Consider the following 17,738-nt stretch of genomic DNA (forward strand, 5'->3'; position numbering starts at 1 on the left):
GTCCAGGGAGCGTCAGGCAGATGGTGTTGGTGCATGTTGGACAGAATATCTATCAGGATCCAGGCAGATACATGGACCCATGCTTTACATAACAGAGTCACTTCCATCTGAATTAACGGCTTCATTCGCTGAACCATCAACACTGCACTCACAGGTTCTGGTTAAATAGCCGTCCTGTGAAACAGTGACTCACAGCCTGCTTTTCATACAGTTGCAGATTTGCACAAATCTCTGCCTTGTTTCCGAGCAGGTTTCTACAGCCTGTAAAGCTCACTGCTTTGGTAGTGTGTGCATCAGGATGTATGGAAGATAATCCCAGATACATGTGATGTTGGGTCATAAAGGATAACACTCAGTGACAACACTGACATCCTCTCTTAAGGTCACCTTTAATGCATTTATGTTGCATTCATTTATACACTTTATAGAAGTTTAGACAGGACCGAGATCACGAGCTGGAATCAAACCCTATTTAACAATTTAATGATATGTGCCTTGACCTGCTGAAGCAACCAGATGACCCCATAGCTTTACATTCTTATGAGGCAATGGATTGTCAGTGTAATCTGTTAGTCTATTGTCTACACACAGCTCCTTATCAGGCACTGCTACTAATGGAAAATCTGACAGGAAACAATGCAGAGGTGCGCAGGTCAAAGTCTGAGGAGAAAATTAGAAACTTCAACGCTGAATAACAGATTTCTGGAGAAATGTCACACAGTATAAAACCCAGTTTGTTCAAACCTTTGTCTTTGTTTGTTACTAATTCACACACATGCATTATAAAAAGTATAACTTCTGACTAAGGCTGTGAGATTTCTTCAACCAGTTTATTTTTTGCAACTTTAACCCACTAACATAACTCACAACTATAAGCATTTGAGGATTCATGTAAAATCAGTGACTGATATTAGGTACAATATTAATGGCCTTGTCTTTCACAATATCATGTGTCATTGTTCTGTTCTTCCTGTCTCCTTCCTCGCTCTTTGTCAGCTACCTTCCCATTGGCTGTCTTGACATGAGGGCAGGGTGATTAGACAATCATTAGATCCAATAAAACATAGCTGGTTAGCACTTGGTTAACGTTTGACCAGACAGGATGGGGCTGCTCAGATCACTCTGAAGTCTGAGGAGTGACTCGCTCAGTCTCCCCAGCAAGGTAAGTCTGCTCACTCTCCTGTCGCCCAGTTTTGGAAATGTCGAGTATTTGGAGTAGATTTTGAGGGTGAGAATGGGACACAAAGTGGACCGCCTCTGTTGGTTTTAACAGGTTGTGTTTGATGTGTAAGATGCTTTCAGTTTGTTGAAAAAGCGCTGTGATCTTGACTTGACTTTGGTAGGGCCTTGGTGTTAGGTGTTGGCATGTCTGAGAACCAATCTCTCCGTCTTTGTGGCTTCCTAGGTTGTGTCAGTGCCTGGCTTTGTGGGGATATTGCTTGTATGGTACACTAGATTTAGCAGCTGAAATGTAGATCATTCAGTCATTATGATAAAAAGGAGGAAGAGAAGGCCTGCAACACCCAAATCATTGTATAACTTTACCACCTCAACCATCAAAGCTGCAGTAAATAATTAAATTATTTCCTCACTGGGAGTCATCTACTTAATTCTGGGTAGATGTCTGCAACCTGCTAGTTAGTTAGAAAATGCCAGTCAGCAGAGGTAGTGGTCAACATGGAGACAGAAGTACTAATAATTGGTAGATAATAAATTCAGGCAACTAATTAATAACCAGTAAAGTAAAATTTTAAATCTGTTAATAAGGAGTGTTGCAACCGGCGGGCAGTGACATTAAAGTGTTGTGCTTCAAAAAGGTCATTAGCCACGACTCAATGTCACCTTCACTTTTCTGTGGCCGCTGACTTCAATCTTTTCTCTCGCTGCACTTTATGAGTCCAGCACTCTTTAATTTGATAATGTATCAACACATTCTATGATATATTCGATAGTTTCATGCATGTTACGTTTTTTCCATTGTTATCCGAAGCATTGTCATACTAATGTTAACTCAAACAACACTGTACATATATTCTGCTGTCGTCTGAGTTTATAACCTCTTTGAGGCGCATTGAAGATACCGTGGCAGAGCAGCGTCAAAATGTGTGACACATGAAATAACCAGTTAATCTTCCATATGTCATTTTTGGATGTCAGAGAGACAGTACATGCATTACTTATCAATCTTTTTAAACACATATACAAACACACAATTAAGGCTGTTATGTTATTCTGCACTCTGACTGCCGTAAACTCACTGAGGTTACACACTTTGACCTTTGGGTACCTGCGTCAAATAGACACCCACCGTGAAAAGTTGGCTTGAAAAAGAAAATCTGGTGTTGCATGTAAGCTCTGACTTTCAGTTTCTGCTGTACCCTGAGGTGGGTGGGTCACCTGGTTGTGTAGGTGGAGCCGCACATAGAAGGACTTTAAGTTCCCATTTAGCTCAAAGTATGAGGCCAAGAGAGATAGCATGCACATGTGTGGACACTCAAGGACAGAGGACATATTTTCCTGTCTTTATGAATCAATAACCCATTGCCAACAGAGAAAGTAATGTTCTGAGGTACACTGGGTTTAATTGTTTCTTGATGGATTGAGTAACAATTATCAGTTTTCATTATTTCTGAGATTTGAATTTATAAGCAGAGCACAGTGAATAATATGCTTTCTAGAAATTTGAATGTGTAATTTAAATCCTCTTCGTGTCACCTCTCTGCCTCCTCAACCTCCTGCTTTCTCCTTCACCATTTCATCTAACTCCTTTCCCCATGTCTCCTCCTCCTCCTTTTCCTCTTCCTCCTCCTCCTCTTCTTCCTCTTCCTCCCCAGACTATGATCATGACACCCATGGTGCATCTGTTGTTGCTCCCACTCCTGTTCAGCATTGTGAGTACATCGCACTACCAACTGCTGCCTCAGTCCTTCAGTACATATTCAGAGTAAATACTCAAATACATGAACCTGTTAAAACAGTCAGTGTGGATTAATGCGTAGATTTATTCATGTACAATTTATAGAAACTGTTTTGGTACATGGGAAGTGAATGCATACAGGCTTTTTTTTAATGATAATTGATGTCTCCTGTGCAAAGAAAATGGCAATAACTGTCTGCAAGGTTAAAGAAGGGAAGAAAAACCTTTGGTAACTTATTTAAAACACTGAACAGAGATGTAAAGTGTTACTAAACTGAGCATTAGTCCTTTGTCTGTAGACTTTGCTCTCATGTCCAGCAGTGGGATATAAGAATTCCCATTGTCGTGTCATTTTGGTTCAATAAATAACTAAGCTATAAAATCCTGCCCTCAATGCCTGACTACATTCAACTACAGTACAGATCTAAAGCAAAAGGGCAAATGTGGGTGTGAGTGTGACAGGTTCAATTTTACCTCAGCCTGTACTATATTCATTGACCTCTGACCTCTGTTTCTGTGCTCTGACAGGCTGGTGGGAAGGATCTGGAGGAAAAGAAGGGCCTGTTTAAGGACACAGAGCTGAATGTGCCAGAGGGCACACCAGTGCCATATCCCATGCATCAGGTATGACACACAAGCAAGAACATTTACTCAAGTACTGTCCTAAGTACAATTTTGGGGTACTTGTAGGGAAATATTTTACTTTTTACTGACAGCTTTAGTTACTTTTCAGGTTAAGATTTTATTTTAAAAAACATTATAAGCTTTTGAAATAGAATATAAAAAAGCAGAATCTACGTGAGGCTCTTGTCACAGGTTTCAGATATTTGAGTTGATTGCAGTTCTGCCAAAGGGAGATTTCCATTCTAAACATCTCACATGGTTTCCTTTTAATAATTGTTGTTGAGTCTGAAAAAGGTAAAATTGAAGATTAAAGAAAAGTTTGAAAAATGAATACAAAGTTTTTCCACTGTCATTAATCATCTCACAATCCCTCAGATGTATCTTGTGATAACTAGGTTGGGAAGCACTGTTAGTTTTGTTTATTATCCTTTTATAAATTCCCTTTTTGTTTAATTTGAACTAAACTAACTATATATAAAGTAGTTAAAACTAGCTGCACCTGGACAACAGTAAAATACTTTGTAGTCATTGATGCATCAGTATTAAAGATCTGATCATGTAAAATATGATACTTTATCAGTCACAGGGGTTTTTACTTTTTATACATTACATACATTTATTGATAATACTTATTTACTTTTATTTAAGTGGCAGTTTGAATGCAGGACTTTTACTTGTAATAGAGTATTTCTACATTGTTGAACTGGCACTTTTACTTAAGAAAGGTTTTGAGTACTTCTTCCACCACTGCATGCCAGCCAACCTCTAGTCTTTCAAGACTATAAATGAAAATGTCCTTTCTCTCCCTTCCTCCCCATCTTTCACTCCATAGTTTCAGGTGACCCATCAAGGTATTAATAATTTCAGGCTGAGTGGAGAAGGTAAGGAAGACATCAAGATTTCAAATGACGGGTGGCTGTACCTGGAGAAGCCTCTGGACTGGTCTCGAGATAACCATTACATCATCACGGTAAGGTGGTCCTCGCTGTTCTTCTACACACACAGAAAATTCTATGTATGTATTTATATCTACTTGTGATTTTGTGTACCACTATATCCAGGTGGAGGCATTGGCATATGAGGAAGTTGTGGATGGCCCAATTATCGTGACCATAAATGTGTTGGACGTCAACAACAACGCTCCTTACTTCAACCAGAGTGTCTACACAGCTGTGGTTAAAGAATACAACCCTACAGGTGCGTGTGTGTGTATGTGTGTGTGTGTGTGTGTGTGTGTGTGTGTGTGTGTGTGTGTGTGTGTGTGTGTGTGTGTGTGTGTGTGTGTGTGTGTGTGTGTGTGTGTTATAAGTATTTAAATAAGAGAAGAGGAAACACTCTCAATGCAAAAAGAAAACTGTTAAAACTAACAGTGGCACTGATAAAAAATTAATAAAATAAAATAAAACAGTTGGTATGGCTCTATAGGTTGTGCACACTTACAGCAGCTGTGAGTTTTTAGTACATACAATCCACCAGGCAACAATACTGGCTGCTCCCTATTAAAGCGATTCCTTTCTTTTTTTAATAAATAATAGTAATAATAGTTTAGCGAGTCTCAGTCAGAACCTCGGTCAACTTTCTCCCTTTGTCTGTATTGAAAAGACACATTTTAAAGAAGGTTAAAAGATAAAAGTGATATATATATAATCATATCTTAAGTTAGCTTACTAATGTCAGCATAATGTCAGCTAATCGACATAATTATGGGTGACGTCACACTAGGTTTACATCTACAAGACAAGCAAAGTAGGAACCCACTAATGCTAACTAACTGCTTAATACTGCTAATAGAGGTTAAAAAAAATAAAATAATTGATATATACTGATTCCCAATTCTTCTAGTTTCAGTTCATTTCAGTATATTGCATAAGTCAAGATAAATGTAATCAGACACAGTAAGTTTTTCATAACAATTATCACAATGATCATTAGGCTTTTGAAAACAAATCCTTCTTTTTTTACATTCTACATTCAAGAAATAATTTCATTCATTTTTTCCAGCCTGCTGCCAAAAAGAATTGCATTTCAAAGTTATACTGTAAAGAAAATGGACAGTGTGAAAAGGAAAACATGAATTTGGCAGTTTTGGTTTTTGGGTCAGTCATAACAAACATAAAGTTTTTTTTTTTAAATTGTTGTGGAGATGCAAAACTTTCCAAAGATAATCAGTATGCTGGGCTGAATTTGGGGGAAATGTGTATAAAATGATTCCTAGGAAATCTAAAACATTAAGGTTAAGCAGAGATAGATCCAGTCATTATACTTTGAAATACCAACATCTCACTGTGGTAAGACTTTAACATCAGTCTGTTGTTCCAGGTGTCCCATTTACTCGTGTGTTTGCTTTGGATCGGGACGACCCAGAGACCCCCAATGCTCATCTGAGCTACAGCCTGGTCAGCCAGATCCCCAACAAACACCACAGCCTCCTGTTTCAGATCGACCCCAACACTGGAGAGATCTCTACCACAGAAAAAGGTAATAATACAAATGCCTGTGCACGCACATATATTATAACACAGACACAAACCCAGACTTTGGCACATAGAACTAGGTGCACTGTCTGTGGGAAAGTCTGTAATCTGTCCAACTCTGTCTGTAATCTGGCGGTATAGTGCTGCTGCAAATCCAGATTACACAGCTCATTTTATGTGCTCAAGATTAATGCTGACTGGAGGCAGATTGCCTAAATGTGTCGCGTGATGTTGATCACAGTGTGTGAGCATGTGAATATGCCTGTTACCTCTGAGAGAGAGTTTTATTACATTTCCAAGACAGCCTTGAGACAACAGAGATGTTGTCCTTCCACCGATCTATACGAAATGATGCTTGTAATATGTGGAATCGTACTGAACAATATTTTATGTATGTGTGTTCTTTAACAGGAGAAAACATGCTTAAGGCCAGAGACGGCATCCAGTACGGCAGAGGAGAAGATCGGAGCATTGAGGCTCTGAAGACAAAGTTTGATGAATATTGTTCGGTGCAGGAGATCCCCTATGAAGAAAACCCCTTCTTCACCTGTGTGGAGAGAGCAGGTTTGTATCCAGATGTAGAGCTGCAGCGATTAGTCGTCTATTAATAAATTAGTCAAAGTTAAGCAAAAAATTCAATTTTCTAAAAGAAAAAAGGGACTGGATCACACTGATTGCTTTTCCTTTAAAAATGCAACAATACACTACTGCGTCTTCATCAGAGTCAAAATCGACAAACACATGAGGCAAACACATATATAGTCAACATAGAACAGGTGCACAGTTGTCATTGGATTTCAAATTTATTGCATCTATTGCCACATCACATGCACTGTAATCACATCAGAAACAGCAGAACACATAAAGAACACAGAAAGTACAATCACTGCATCCAACATCCTAACTGTGTTAAGAATATGAATCCAAAGTGCATCTCTGCAGAGCTGTGAGTTGATAATGCCTCAACCTCTGAGAGAGGGTGAGATTTTTATTGATGCTGCAGAGCCACGGTTAGCCTGTGCATAATGCAGAGCAATAGCATAATCCGTGTTTTTGTGTGTGTGTGTTGCAGTTCTGTGTTCAGATCTGCAAATCTTTAAAGCTCTTTTAGTTTGTGCAACATAAAACAGACCACAGGGACATTTCAGCATGTAGACAACATGTGTGCTGCTGTAGTTTATGAAGGATTTCTTGGTGTGTTTTTTTTTACTAGTGCATTGGATGTTTAAAGTATTTGGTGTTTGACGAGTTAGAACATTGTTAGATTGCTACAATAAGAAAAACCTGTTGTTGGATTAGACAGCCAACCAGAAGACAGTATCAGGTGGTTTTCTAGCGTCAGAATGAAGCAGTCTGTCTCTCAAGTAAGCGGTAGATTCAATTCAATAATGAAAATGACTGTTAATTGCAGCCATAGACTAGACAAACCAAAAAGGAATCTGCCACAGGCCGCAAATATAGAATGCTGAACAATTCAAGTTAAGAAATATTTGACAGTTTCAGATTTTTTATTTTTTATTTAGGGAATTTTCACTGAGAGGAGGCCTTGATCGCATTCACACTGTTTCACACCTGGGAACTACAACCACAGTCTGATCTATGCCACTGAGCAACTCCACTGGAGCAGTTGAGGTTAAGGGCCTTGCTATAGGGCACCTCAGAAGTTGTAGTGGGGGATTCATCCTGCTGGCTCAGTTCTCTAACCTTTAGGCCACCACTGATTTATTGGGTGTTGAGTTGATGAGTTCAGCCGGGGAAGGTGGTTGAGCCATCACTAATTTCTATGATAGGATCAAGAAGAAAAACCTTGAAGAGTGTTTCCATGTGACTCAAAATTAATTTAATTTAATTTAATGTTTTTTTTCTTTTTGTTGCTTGTATAATGGCTCTAATTGTAATCTTTATCTTCCTCAGAAATGAGGAGGAGGAATGTGGACCCCCTGGATGACCCAGACTACACCCTAATCGTGCGTGTGCAGGACCTGGGAGGAGAGACAGAGTCTGCACTGAGTGGAAACACCAGAGTGCAGATTGTTGTGCAACAAAACCTGTGGATCAATCCTGGACCGATAACTGTGAAAGAGCACTCACGGGAAAATTACCCTCTGGTTATTGCAAAGGTGCGGTGGGTTGCACATGCCAACTCTGCATAAATCTCACAAATACAGACACCATGAAGTAACAACACTCACTATACGTACTCTATATCCAGTAATCCCACTCTGTGGCGTCTTACCTTCCTTTTTTTTGATCCAGGTCCAGTCTAATGAACCCGACGCTGTTTACACGTTAGTGCAGAAAGAGCGAGAGCTGAAATTCCCCTTCCAAATCACAGAAGATGGACAAATACATCTGACAGAGGAGCTTGACAGAGAAGAGAAGGACATGGTACAAGACTCTTGCTTAGTTTGCTCAACAAATGTCTCCTATGTCATGTAGAAATAACAGCTTACTTGTGTTGGTTCTGTTTCAGTACATCCTGGTGGTGTTGGCGAGGGATAACAGTGGCAAAGAGGTGGATCCACCCATGGAGATTCAAGTCTTGGTGGAGGATGTGAATGACAACGCACCAGTGTGTGAAAATGAGGAGAGTGTATTTGAGGTGCAGGAGAATGAGCCTGTAGGTAAGATGTGTGTGTGTTTATTACATAACCCATTCATGGTGCAGCATGTGCATGTTAGGAGCAAAAACAGGATGGGAGGAGTGCTCAGATCTTTCACTTGAGTAAAAATAGCAATACCACAGTATGGAAATAAAAGTCCTGCATTCAGACTTTTACTTTAGTAAGAGTGCACAAATAATAGCATCAAAATATATAAAGAAAATATATAAAAAGTAAAAGTACTCATCATGCAGAATGCCCCATTTCAGATTTATATATAATATATTATTGTTTTAGAACTATGAACGCATTAATATTGCAGCTGGTAAAGGTGGGGCTAATTGTAACCACTTAATATACTGCTGGGTAGCTTCATCTATAGTAATACATCATACATTATTAGTTGATTGAATGATGTAAGTAGCAAATATACTTTCCACCACTGTAAGTGATTATGTCTACTTAAAGTTAAGTGTAAGAGAAAAAGAGAAAAGAGCAAGTGATCACATGGTTAAACACATGTATACTCAGAAATAAACCCTTCATCTGCCCCATTTCTTTAAAAAATGATATCCTGAAAAACATGTAATTTTAATTTGTGTTGAATTTCCAATAGCAATAAACATTTGAAATGAACAACAAATTAAACTAAATCTATAACAAAAAATATAGAATAAATAATCGGAAACTGGCTGAAATTGAAACTAAACTCAATTGCAGTTGGAAAGAAATTCAGACAAACAACAAAATCTATCCCAGCTTTATTCTTGTTGTTTGCACCCATGATGAATGCAAGAAATATTCAAATCCAAAGCAAAAAATAAAAATAACTTATTTTGAATTATTCATATCGATTATCGACCCCTAGAGCGTGTCTCAAAATGTGAGTACTCCCCTGTGACTCTGCACTGCAGTCATTAACGGTAGGATTTACGACTGGAGCCCTTCTGGAGAATATTTTTAAATCCTAAGAAAGTTGATAAATTGCTTTTATTCTTACGTTCTGGCTCTTGTGGTTCTAGGCAGCCTGGTAGGACAGCTGTTGGCCCATGACGACGATGAAGAGGGAACGATGAATGCCCACCTGACTTACATCATCGAGTCCCCGGATGATTCAGCAACCAAAACCTTCTCCATTGATGCTGCCACTGGAAAAATTCAAGCGTTACGCATGCTGCAGCGAAAAGAACAGCAGATGTATAATATCAATGTCAGAGTGAGCGACCCAGGTAACACACGCTGTATGATGTAACACACCTGTAAATAGAGGTCAGTCAGTTTTCAGTCCACTCACGGCTTTTTGTCTCACAGCTTTCAGCACAGTGTGTAAGGTCCTCATCAAGGTCATCGACGTCAACAATGAGATGCCTCTGTTCGAGAAGGAGGATGTAAGTGTGTGATGATGTAACTGTCTCTTATTTCTCACACTCTTGTGGCTGATTTTCTTCACGTTTCTGTGTGTGTCTGGGTGCAGTATGACACTCACACTCTAGAAGAGGACACACCTGTAGGACACACAGTGCTGACCATCAGAGCGACAGACGCTGATGACCCAGACAGCGGCAGCTCCTTAATCGAGTTCCACATCACTGCTGGCAACGACGATGGCCTTTTTGCTGTGGAAACCGATGGCAAAGGCGTCGGCCATGTGGTCATAGCTAAGGTACGGTACCTCCATTGAGATGTAGTGACACACACAGATTATTTCATATCGTTATGATCTTTAACTATTTTTGCATTTGAGGTCCGGTAAATCTTACAGTAAAAGGTTCACAATTAACCTATCATGGTTTTGTATTTCTGTAATGTACTTTAACTATACTACATACTATACTAACTGACTGAAACAATTGATTATCTAAATAGTTGGCAATATCACACAAACATTAGAAATCAAATATATTACTTCATAAGTTTTATAGCTACTGTTCCCAAGAGTGTAAGCTAATTCTATAGTTGCTGGATCTGACTAATTATCTAGGTATTGCTGCTTATCGTGACTTTAAATGAAAAAGGCCTTTAATAAGTACAAAGCAGACAGCTGTGACAGACTCACAACTGTATAGTGACCTTCACAGGCCTCGGCCATGACCTTCAACACATTCTTGCTTTTCCTAACCAGCTTGCTTGTCTCCTCACAGCCTCTGGACTTTGAGTCATCCCCCACCTACAGGCTCCAGATTGATGCTCGTAACCCAGAGCCGCTGATGAAAGGTCTGGAGTACGGTAGGGAATCCACAACCTTCGTCTCTGTGTCCGTCACTGATGTAGACGAGGCTCCAGAGTTCAGTATGGACATCTTGGATGTGACTGTGCCTGAAAACACCACCAAGGGCTCAGTGCTGCTCACTGTGGAGGCAAAGGATCCAGAGGGAAAAGAGATCGGGTAAACACACACAAATAACCACTCAGTCCTTCAGAACTGCTTAAAGTACAGTGGGTGGACACTGGATTTGACTTTGTAAAATCCAAAACTATGATGGAGATTCTGTAGTTTATTTTGAGCTGCTTTTGTAAATAATTAAATAATATTAGAGCAAGACTGCCAACCGTTACTGTCTGACATATCCCGATCAGATAAACTTGGGTTCATCAGCATATTGCTCCAGAAATGTTCATTTCAGCTGTTAAGTAACACCACAAAAGGTGGATATTGTTGTAATAATTTTTCAATTAAATTGTCAAGGTTGCTTTGGTCCAGTTTACATTCTTACTATTCATTACTGAGAACTGAGAACATTCCCACCTTCTCTCTTATGCATACAAACCTATTCAGTTACTACCACAGACTTTATCATCTTTAATAATCTCTTATATAATTCTCCCTAAAGAAAGATTATAAGCCCTTAACTGAGTGAGGTATGTTTCAAAGTATGTTTACATTAACCGTGGTTGCTTCCTCTTCAGGTCCATCTAGCACCTTCTCCACCCTTTGTTGTTAAATGTTTTTTTGGGTGTTGTAACTACCACAACACCTACAAACTATAAACCCAAATACAGGCTGCAAAACATCCTCTTAGAAACCAATGGGAGACAGTGACAGTGTCCTTGTTAGAGCTGGACACATTAATAGCTTTCATAATGTTCCACTAGATCAGCACTGGCTTTGTTTTTAATGTAACTGCTCCCTACTGGCTGCTAGTTTGGGGTTAGGACTAAGTATCACGTTTAAACAAAAACAAACTATTGATTTGTTTTGACTAACGTTACCATTATTTCCCCTGGGCCCTAATTCAATGTGCTTTATAGCATGCATGATTTCTAATATCTGCTCCCTATGTGTGTGCGTGTCTTTGTGTGCAATTTCTACAGTTTTAAGTTGGATGGTGACACTCAGGGCTGGCTGGTGATCGATGCCGCCACAGGAGAGATCAAGACCAAAGACAAGCTGGACAGAGAAACCCTGGAGAGTTTCAAAGTCACTGTCACTGCATTTGAGAAGGGTAAGATAATCATATAAATCAGACTCATATCGCAGCTTAACAGAGGGGTTTTGTTTTGTTAATCAGTTGTTATAACACAGGTTAAATTAATTCTAGCTCAAAACACTTTGATCAGAGGCATTATGTTTTCAGGTTACTCACCCGTCCTGTGTGAATGCGATTTCTCAGCAACACCTTAAAGGAATTTTACTTGGACTTAAGAAAAAACTGATTAGAATCTGGTGCTCAAAGGTCATATCTCAAGAATTGATTCAGTAATTATGACAAAAATTCACACAGATGTTTAATGGGATACAACAATGAAGTTTTAGGCAAAAGGTCAAAGGTCAACTTCACTGTGACATCATAATGTTAACATGACTGGTTAGGGGAGGCATACCACCACATCCAACTGTATACAACCATGCAGACGCATACAACTCGATTACGTGGAGAATGTAATCGAATTAGGTTTTGTGCTGTGTAAGTAAAAAGTAAAAGCAATGTTGCAAATATTGTTTTTTTTTGTTTATGTTATGAAACTTAAATGTATATTTTCACGCCCTCTGATTTCCTTCTGAAGAGAACCCAGAAAAGTCTTCTGAGCGCGTCGTGTCTGTGCAGCTGCTGGATGTGAACGACAACGTCCCCAGACTGGTAGAGACCCAGGCCTTCATCTGCATGCAGAAACCCGTTCCTGTGGTCATCAAGGCCACAGATGGAGACAGTCAGCCCTTCTCCGAGCCCTTCACCTTTACTTTGGGTAGCGGCAAGAAATCTCCCAACTGGGAACTGCGCAATGTCGACGGTAAGCTAACACAGTGAACTGTTAAGGTGATAAATATCAGAAGATAGTGTACAACTGAAAGAGTCAGATCATTATATTCTTCTTGTTTCCTACAGGTATGACGGCCAAACTGACTCTGAAGAAAAAATCAATTGAAGATAAAACCTTCATACTCCCCATTAACATTAAAGACAATGCAGGCATGGGAGTCACACATCCGTTTGAGGGTGAGTTCAATCTTTATGTTCAGCTTAAAGGGTGCGTCTGGCGAGCAATACCGTGAAAAGACAAAAACACAGGAATGAACTGATCCTAACATGTATTGTCTGTGCAGCCAAAGAATGATTCCCATTGCTTTCTCGTCTCGCAAGGTTCTTATCGATCCTGGTGGAGCCTCCTGCTATGGTCCTGCTAGATTGCCATTGCCAATACTGTTGTTGCTGTGCACCTGTCTGTCTGTCTGTCTGTCTGTCTGTCTCTCGCTCTCTCTCTCTCTCACCCCAACTGGTCGAGACAGACAACCACCCACCTAGAGCCGGAGGATCTGTCCTAGGTTTCTGTCTTTTAACAGGCAGTTTTTCCTTGCCCTTGTCGCTAAGTGCTTGCTCATGGTGGTACTGTTGGGTCTCTGTAATTAATGTTTTAAAGAGTTCGGTCTAGACCTGCTCTATTTGAAAAGTGTCCTGAGATAACTTCTGTTATGAATTGGCGCTATACAAAAAAAATTGAATTGAATTGAATTGAATTGTTCACATTAAAGACACACTAATGAGCCACACTGTTCATTACCATGAACACAGGCTCTGAAATTAGTTTTGAGTCATTCCACATTCATCATCTGTAAATACTCACTAGGGAACAAAATGTGTTTTAATCCAACTTTTCAAACTTATTTTTAAAAGTGAAAACGTAAAAAAAGCTAGCCAAGTTAGCTAACGATTTCTTTGTCTATCCTCTAAACCATTCAAACAGTTTATCCATTACTTTAAACTAATTGTGTTACTTTTAGCTTACAATTACACCTGCTTATGTGTTAACTTTAGCTAATTATTTTAACTTATTGTGGGATAAGTATTTAAAAGGTTTATCCTCCCCTCTTATTTTTACTGTGCTATCTTGCTAACTAGCTTTCATGTACTCTCAATGGCAACCTATGGTTGTAAGGGTGTTACTGGCTTGTTGGAAAGAACCTTTTTTTAAAGTGAAAACAGAAAACATTAAAAGTTAAATGTACACAGAGAGGTTTCACAGAATTCAAAGGGTGAGTTAAGAGATTGGTTGTTGATGATGAACAAACGCGTTGTTGGTTTGGATTTTGTTGACATTATCCTTTAAAGTCAAACGATGACATTTTACTGCATCATGTCTTGGATAAAGGTTTAATGCACATGTGTCTTTTTCTCTCTACCTTCTATACCAGTGAGAGTATGTAACTGCACAGAGCTCGGCTACTGCTACATGGAACCAGATCAGCGTTCCTTCAGTTATGGAGTTGGTCCCACAGTCGGGATCCTTGCTGGCACTGTGGGATTCTGCCGTAAGTCTAACAAACCACATATAGAAGCACATGAAGCAGTGTCCATTATACTGTGCAGTCTGTGTTATTATTATCTAGTTATATGTCGCTGGTGCTGACTCCATTTTGTACACTGCTGTAATTGACTTCAGTTTTATTGTCTTTTTGCAGTTATTGCCTTCATCATTGTGATCAAGCGTTCAAATAAAGGGGGTAAGAAGAAAACCTTGTCTGAAGAGGAAGAGAGGAACGTGATGATGTAGAGACTACACACACATATTTGTACTTTTACAGTCGTGAGGACGCTCACTGACATAATACATTATTATAATACATTCCTTATTGCCTCGCCATCACATCTACATACCTAACCTGAACCCTTATTTTATTTTGATGTTTTCTTTTTAACATCTGTGCGGGGACAGCAGATGAAAATTACACTTCTAGGCGAACCGTGGCTCATTTTATTTAGTTCTTTTTTTTCCTGTTGATCCAGAAGCATTTTCCATGGCAAATAAATACTAATAAATAATCAAATAAATGAACAGCAGATGTGAGGACTGAACTTTTCCAACAATGTCCTCTCTCTCAAGGTCTAAAAGTTTATTTCTCACAAAGGTAGATAGGTACACACACACACACCACACACACACACACACACACACACACAGATTTACTTTAGCTTTTTTTTATTTACAAGAGAGTTGAGCTTGATTAATAAGTGCAGTGCATACTTAATTAAACTGTCAGGTGGCCCCATGCTAATCATGCATTTATAAAGCTTGTTAATGTAATTTATTTAAATTTCACTCCCAGACTCAGGTTGTTTCATTAGCCGTTTTCATCATCTCACATAATTCAATTTGGGGGTTTTGGGCCAAGAGCTTGTTTTGCTGTTATCTTCTTGAATGTAAAGGCTGACTGTTGAATGCTGTGTGACAGCTGGGATTATCTTTCAGAAACATCTTGGAATGAACTATTGTAAGAGTGTTGTCTTTGTAATGAACAACAATTACTGAGTTTTGTAATGAGCTATTACTGCTCTGTGTCCCAATAAAGAAAGAAACTGGGAACCACTTTAGTTTTCATATCATTGTGTGTGTGCATGTGCATGTCGGGGCAGACGCTTGGTGCTCGGTGACAAAAGACGTGCATCCACACCTCAGCTCGATGCTTCCTTGCCGCTCTTTCTTTTTTTAAGGAGGACTTCTGTTCTTCACATTTCTGACTAACATCGACTCTACTCGTTTACATGTCAGTACTTTCGCATCCTTCCTTTTTCTCCCCGTCCCTGTCGGTCAGTCGTTGAGCAGTCAAAGCCACGGTGATGCTCTGAGTCATAGACAGTGGGAGACAAGCCGCAGATTGTTCTCAGTGCTGAAAGAAAGATGGGATGATTGTGGGCTTTTATACAGCACAAAAAAGCCGCAACACAATAACAAGGAAAAAAACACACTCAGACACATGTGAGAGTTGAATGTGGGTGCCACATGTGCTCCCATGGTCATTCATCCCCCCCCTCAATCCATGTGCCATGTTTGTGAGTGTGTGTTAGAGATGAGTCATCTAACGGCCTGCTGCAGCTTTCAAAAGCCAAACGGAGAGCAGTGTCAGAGGCAGAGGAGTGGACTGAGCTACAGCCTCCTAACGACAAACTCAACGTGGAGCCTCTCCAGTGTTTATGTCTGCACTCTCTCTTCAGCAGTATCCCAGGCAACACTTTCCACACACACACACACACACACACACACACACACACACACACACACACACACACACACACACACACACACACACACACACACACACACACGGAGAGTCATGGAGAGCTGGTGGGAGAAGCTGACAGGTTGAGGGACAGAAGAGAAGAGGTGGAGAAAAGACAGAAAGAGTAAACTGTAGTGTGTGTGGATGACCCGACCACCTCTGGATATCAAACGTCACCATCACTACGCAGACACACACACACACACGGATGTTTTTGTCAAAATGATTGTGTTTACCCTGTAAACTGTACTGCAGATCAGTTTTTGTCCTAATATAGAGGTTCTATGAGGCTCACCATCACAATAAAAAAAAACAACTTTGTTTATTCAATTCAGTCTTTAATATTAAAACTTTATAAACGTGTTAAAGACAGTAGATGAACAATATTATGACTATTAAAAGACATTTTTCTGTCCTTTAAGTGCACTTACACCCAAATAGTTCAGGGTGTTCAGTGTAAGGTCTTTTGATACTGGATTCATAATTAATAATAGTAGAATTCACGTGTGCCTCTTTGCCAGCAGAAGGAGCTCATCAAGAGCTTTCATTTGTTATAGATGACTCATTTATGCCCAGAGTGTCACTTAGGCCCCTCTTGTTCTCACCCCTCACTATGATCAGTTGATGACACCAGCTTGTACTGAATATTTGAAGGCTGAATCAGTAAGGAGTCCAAAACAACAGGATTTATTTTGTATAATATATATATATATATATATATATATATATATATATATATATATATATATAAAAAGATGAGAGATGTACACGTGGTGATTCTTTAGCTGTTTTCAACCTTTTTTCAAACTGGGTTCACATCCAACCTGTGGCCCTTTGCTTATCATCCACTCTCTGCCCCCCTTTCCTGTACATCTTAAGCTCTCCTGTCAAATAAAAGCAAAAAAGAAGTTTGAATGTAAAAATATCCTAGCATTTATGAACATAAGGAAACAGTCAGTCCCATTCTAGTGATGTAGCTTCAGGGGAGGAAGAATGGAAAAGGAATAATCCTACTGATAATTTAGGGAAAAAAAGGAAAATGAATGTCGCACCTTATAACCCAATTATACCAGTGTATTATTTCTTTTATCATGATATTTTAAAGTGTTTCACCAATGTCTCTTGAAAATAACATCCATTTTATATTTAAATCATTAGATGTTCCTTAGGTATTATCTCAACCAGCCCTTTTCCTGATTAGTTTTCTTTAGGTCAATGAAAGTTCCCTTTTATTTATTACTTGTCTGTGTGTTATTTTTCAAAAGATTCAACTACTCTGCTTTAACAATTAATTAAATGTGTCACTTTGAAAATGTGATTCAGTGTTCTCTAAATATAGGACGCCTGACAAGTTGTGACTGCCTCCAAGTGGTGGATAACTTTTGATGAATTAGGTGTTAAACCTCCTCTGTTCTAATTTTGTTTATGTGGGATGATTTTTATTACCCGTCCTGCGTCTTAATCCCACGGAATACCATAAGCAAATGTCATTCAGTCTGCTTTTACGAACTAGTCCCGGAAAATCATCAGCGGAAATGAGGCATGTAGCTGACCAAAATGTTTTGTAGAGAAGGTTATTTCCTGTAAATAAACCAAATATTCCCGTTGTTATGGATGCATACAGTACG

The 17,738-nt window shown here is 39.3% G+C and overlaps 1 protein-coding gene across 1 annotated transcript; it reads left to right on the forward strand.

The window, feature by feature from the left end:
* Positions 1-1,075: 1,075 nt before the first annotated feature.
* Positions 1,076-15,420, forward strand: cdh17 (cadherin 17, LI cadherin (liver-intestine)). Its single transcript, XM_051406416.1, has 19 exons — positions 1,076-1,162; positions 2,835-2,891; positions 3,446-3,541; positions 4,374-4,511; positions 4,603-4,738; positions 5,861-6,019; positions 6,427-6,579; positions 7,930-8,135; positions 8,272-8,403; positions 8,489-8,639; positions 9,641-9,847; positions 9,930-10,006; positions 10,093-10,281; positions 10,760-11,004; positions 11,931-12,061; positions 12,624-12,848; positions 12,944-13,054; positions 14,248-14,364; positions 14,515-15,420. Exons 2-19 carry the CDS (start codon positions 2,838-2,840, stop codon positions 14,604-14,606), a joined length of 2,619 nt encoding a protein of 872 aa, XP_051262376.1. The 5' UTR covers positions 1,076-1,162; positions 2,835-2,837; the 3' UTR covers positions 14,607-15,420.
* The last annotated feature ends 2,318 nt before the right edge of the window (positions 15,421-17,738 follow it).

This window comes from Dicentrarchus labrax, unplaced genomic scaffold, assembly GCF_905237075.1.
Source record: "Dicentrarchus labrax unplaced genomic scaffold, dlabrax2021, whole genome shotgun sequence".
NCBI classification, from domain to species: domain Eukaryota; kingdom Metazoa; phylum Chordata; class Actinopteri; family Moronidae; genus Dicentrarchus; species Dicentrarchus labrax.